Below are 4,338 nucleotides of genomic sequence, written 5' to 3' on the forward strand. Positions count from 1 at the left end.
ACAGGGACCGCAAACTCCACGCTCAGCCCAGCCCAGCCCCCTCTCCCCAGCCCACTTCCCCTCTCCCCCTCCTCATTTCCAAGAGCCGCGACGAAGGGGGTGTGTACGCATCCATGTGAGGGGAACTTAATAAAGGCAAGCGAGGCGGAGCCAAGGGGAGGAGTTCGAGCCTCGCCATTGGCCGGCCGGAGGAGTGATGTCATCCATATGAAACCCTGATAACTAGTTGGGAGAGGACCCGCAACTTTTGCAGAAGGGGGAGTGTGATCCAGCGACATCTCTGGGTCCGGGCGGCTGCTGCTGCTGCTGCTGCAGGGGGAGGGGAAAGAGCCGGAGCGAGTCCTGCTGCCGCTGCTGGAACAGCCACCAGCAGCGCGCGAGCAGGAGGGAGAAACGAAAGGCGCTTGCAACTTGCACACCGGGATTCACCTTGCAACCGCTCGCCGAGCCAGCCAAGGTGTGCAAACAGCCGGTGGGAGCAAAGGAGAAAAAGAAAAGAAAAAAGGCTACCAAGAAACTCAAGCGAAGCAGTCAACCCCCACCATGGTCCAGCAAGCGGAAAGTCCGGAGACGGAGAGCAACCTGCCCAGGGAAGCGATGGACACCGAAGAGGGGGAGTTCATGGCTTGCAGCCCGGTGGCGCTGGACGAGAGCGATCCGGACTGGTGCAAAACGGCCTCGGGCCACATCAAGAGACCGATGAACGCCTTCATGGTGTGGTCGAAGATCGAGCGGAGAAAAATCATGGAGCAGTCGCCGGACATGCACAACGCGGAGATCTCCAAGCGCCTGGGCAAGCGGTGGAAAATGCTGAAGGACAGCGAGAAGATCCCGTTCATCCGGGAGGCGGAGCGGCTGCGCCTCAAACACATGGCCGATTACCCCGATTACAAATACCGACCGAGGAAAAAGCCCAAAATAGATCCCTCGGCCAAGCCCAGTGCCAACCACAGCCCGGAGAAAAACACACCCACCAGCAGCACCGGCGGCAGCAAGAGCGCCAAAAGCGCCAGCAAGAAGTGCACCAAAGGGAAGTCGTCGTCGTCCACCTCGTCCTCCTCGGCCACTTCCCCCAAGGCCGGGACCAAGCTGGCCCCCCACCCGGGCGACTACGGCGGCGAGGACTACCCCCCCTTCGGGCCGCTGAAAGTGAGCAGCAAGGCGGTCAAGTGCGTCTTCCTGGACGAGGACGAGGAGGAGGAGGAGGACGACGACGAGCTGCAGCTCCGCATCAAGCACGAGGAGGAGGAGGAGGACGACGAGGAGGAGCACCCCCACCCGCAGGGCCAGCCGCTGCGGCGCTACAACGTCGCCAAAGTCCCGGCCAGCCCCACCTTGAGCTCCTCGGCCGAGTCCACCGAAGGGGCCAGCCTGTACGAGGAGGTGAGGGGCGGCGCCGTCTCGCACGCGGCCGGCGGCCCCCGGCTCTACTACGGCTTCAAGAGCATGCCCAAGAGCGGCCAGCAGGCCAGCCTGTCCCCGGCTTCCTCCCGGTCCATCTCCACCTCCTCTTCTTCCAGCAGCAGCAGCAGCAGCGGCGGCGAAGAAGCGGACGACCTGATGTTCGATCTGAGCTTGAATTTCTCGCAGCACACCCACGCCACCTCGGAGCTGGGCGTCAGCTCGGCCGCGGGGAACCTGTCCCTCTCTCTGGTGGATAAGGATTTGGATTCGTTCAGCGAGGGCAGCTTGGGCTCTCACTTCGAGTTCCCCGATTACTGCACCCCGGAGCTGAGCGAGATGATCGCGGGCGACTGGCTGGAGGCGAACTTTTCCGACTTGGTCTTCACTTACTGAGAGGGAGAGGCGAGAGCCGGCAGAAGGGGGAACAAGCCGCGGGCAGGCGAACAAGCGGGGCGAGAGAGAGAGAGAGATCAAAAGGACTGAAAAAAACAAGAAGAACAAACCGGTAAAGGAAAGATGATGCTAGTGGTATACGCTTAAAAGTGGTGGAGTTTTGAAGTGAAGTCAAATGTCTTGGGTTTTCTTTTCTTTCCCCCCCCCCCCTTTTTTTTCAAAAAGCCGAAGTTAGTTCCAAACCGAGTCTGGAGTTGTGATTCTTTTCCCCTTCTGATCCCCCCCCCTTTTTGTTTTTAAACTGGTGATCACAACAAGAGCAGCAAGGAGTAAAGGCAAATCGGACTGGGTATTCAAAGATGCAGAAAGCGCTGTTTGAAGCTTGTCGGTCTTGTGATTGAAGTCTGGAAGATGGTCTGCAAAAAACAAAAGTCTTTTGGCAGCACAACTGTTACTCAAGGGGGTTCGTGGATTTTTGTTTCTCCGACAGAGATTTTAAAGGACAGTTCTGATTTTTTTTGGACGTTATTAAAGGGACCATTGCAACTTTTTTGTTTGTTTGGAGGGAGAAAACTGATGTCTTCTATGCATCCAATTCTTAACAAAGCTGCAGGGAGCTTGAAAAAAAAATGCAGACTGTACAAACGCTTACAAAAAACAAAAACTGTGAACTGACTTAAGATCAGAGTTTACTTTTCAGATCAAATTGTTTATGGTTTTACAAATGTGATTTCTACTTGCCAACTTTTTTTTTGTAACTTGTTCCCTTATACCTCCTTGATTGAATACCAGACAGCCTAGACCTCAGTACACAAAGGTATTGAAACATTTTTGATACATAACAGACCTCAGTCTTTTTTAAAAATTAATATATTTTCAGGCGTATTTTTGTACAGTGAAAGGGAACATTCTTGCTGTGTTTTTTTCAGTAAGACTTTTCAGGCACTTCTTCCCTTTTATTTTTTTTATTTTTTCCTTCTGTTTTTAGCATGCAAGTTATATGGGTACGTTTATGTCCTGGTTTTAAAAGGATTAAAAAAATCCTTGCATCTAAAGGCCTTGTGGTTTAAAAAAGAAAGAAACAAACACCTTTTTGTACAGCTATAGTTCAGATTTGTTCAATATTTGTAGGTAAAGATTTATTGGAAATGGTGATATAGACCTCAGAGCTGTTATCTTAGTTTAAAAGATTGTATATGTACTGTACTATAGTAGGAATTTATGTATCTCATATGCTGTGATATGTGGATGGGGCCCAGATGGAAGGTATGAAACTGGATTCTTGACTCTTTTTAGCAAAAAAAAAATAATGAAATGGGGGGAAAGAAAGGCACATTGAAAAAGGAAAAAAAGTTTATCATTTTGTGCAATATGATCCTTAAAAGTACAGACCATCTGCATATTTTGTAGCAAATGATGGCAAAAAAGCAGACTTGTGCACTGTCAACACCATTGCCTGTTGTTTTTTTTAAATGCTGAAAGTCTGTATCTTGACAATTTTAATAAATCAGCTGGAACTGATAGAAACTCGATTTGCAATTAGTGTCTCTAGAAGTAACGCTGGTAGAAAGATGCCGTGTATCCAAACCCTCTCTCCTCACCCATGGAGGAGTTTCAGCTGAGTCTTGGATCTGTTAATAACGGGTGAGGAGATGGAAGGTGGGGATAGTCTCTTCCTTTGGACCTTTTGCCTTTCTACCTCGCCTTCCAATATGGTCTCCCTCTCCCGCTTGGGTCTGGTTACTTGGAAATGGAGGGATGCGGGAAGTCTAACCCTGCGAAGGGCTATTGGGAGGGGGAAGAATGGCGTGGCAAGGCGTGAGAGGGCTGTGTTCAGGGTGGCGCCAACGCTTCTGTCAAGGGCAGGTAGGCGAGCGAGGAAGGATGCTGTTGCTGCGCTTGGAAGGGGGGAGGGCATTTGGGCAACGATGAGGGGGCTCTGGCAGCCTTGGCCAGGGCTGGGGGAGCTGAATCTAGGTCTGCCATGATGGAGGGGGTGTCACCTTCAGGCCTCCTTTGTGTGTGTGTGTGTGTGTGTGAGAGAGAGCGGGCTGGCGTGTGGCTGAGGCGAGGCGCTTCTCTAGGAAGTCCTGCCAGGGTTGGTCCTTTGACTGGCTTTCTTCTGCCTCCCCCCGGCCTTCTCTGGGTGGGTGGGGGAAGTTTTATTTCTGTCTCTGGGGAAGGGGCGTCTCCCCTCCCCCTTCTATGTGGAGAGATTGTAGCGCTCTCCTTTGCGGCGGAAAAAGAAGGCGGGCTGGCAGCCTCCGCTCGCCAGCAGGGTTAGCCTGTACGAAGGGGGTGTGTCTTGACCATGTGTGGCGGGCGCGGAGTTCGCTCGGGCTGCCGCCGCAGCTTCTGGCCCGTGGCCGCCTCAGGAGCGCGCGGTTAGAGGGGAGGAGCCGAGATAGCGAACAGGAGAAGGGGGGGAGGGTCTGAGGCAGTCCCCACGCTATTCAGTGTGCATTGCGGGGGTTGGAAAGGGTGTGTGTCTGTGTTTCTTTTCGTTGGGGACGCGACAAAGCGCGCCGCTGGTTCTCGGCT

General features: G+C 52.9%; 1 protein-coding gene across 1 annotated transcript; it reads left to right on the forward strand.

Moving 5' to 3' along the window:
• The first annotated feature begins 260 nt into the window (after nucleotides 1–260).
• SOX11 (SRY-box 11) lies at nucleotides 261–2,736 on the forward strand. Its single transcript, XM_015407450.1, has one exon. It carries the CDS (start codon nucleotides 544–546, stop codon nucleotides 1,795–1,797), a length of 1,254 nt encoding a protein of 417 aa, XP_015262936.1. The 5' UTR covers nucleotides 261–543; the 3' UTR covers nucleotides 1,798–2,736.
• Nucleotides 2,737–4,338: the final 1,602 nt, after the last annotated feature.

The sequence above is a fragment of the Gekko japonicus genome, unplaced genomic scaffold, assembly GCF_001447785.1.
Source record: "Gekko japonicus isolate JY-2015 unplaced genomic scaffold, Gekko_japonicus_V1.1 scaffold525, whole genome shotgun sequence".
Lineage (NCBI taxonomy): Eukaryota > Metazoa > Chordata > Lepidosauria > Squamata > Gekkonidae > Gekko > Gekko japonicus.

Bases quoted from the DNA above. Each gene is read 5' to 3' on its own strand.
- SOX11 (XM_015407450.1), top strand. From the start codon at position 544: ATGGTCCAGCAAGCGGAAAGTCCGGAGACGGAGAGCAACCTGCCCAGG.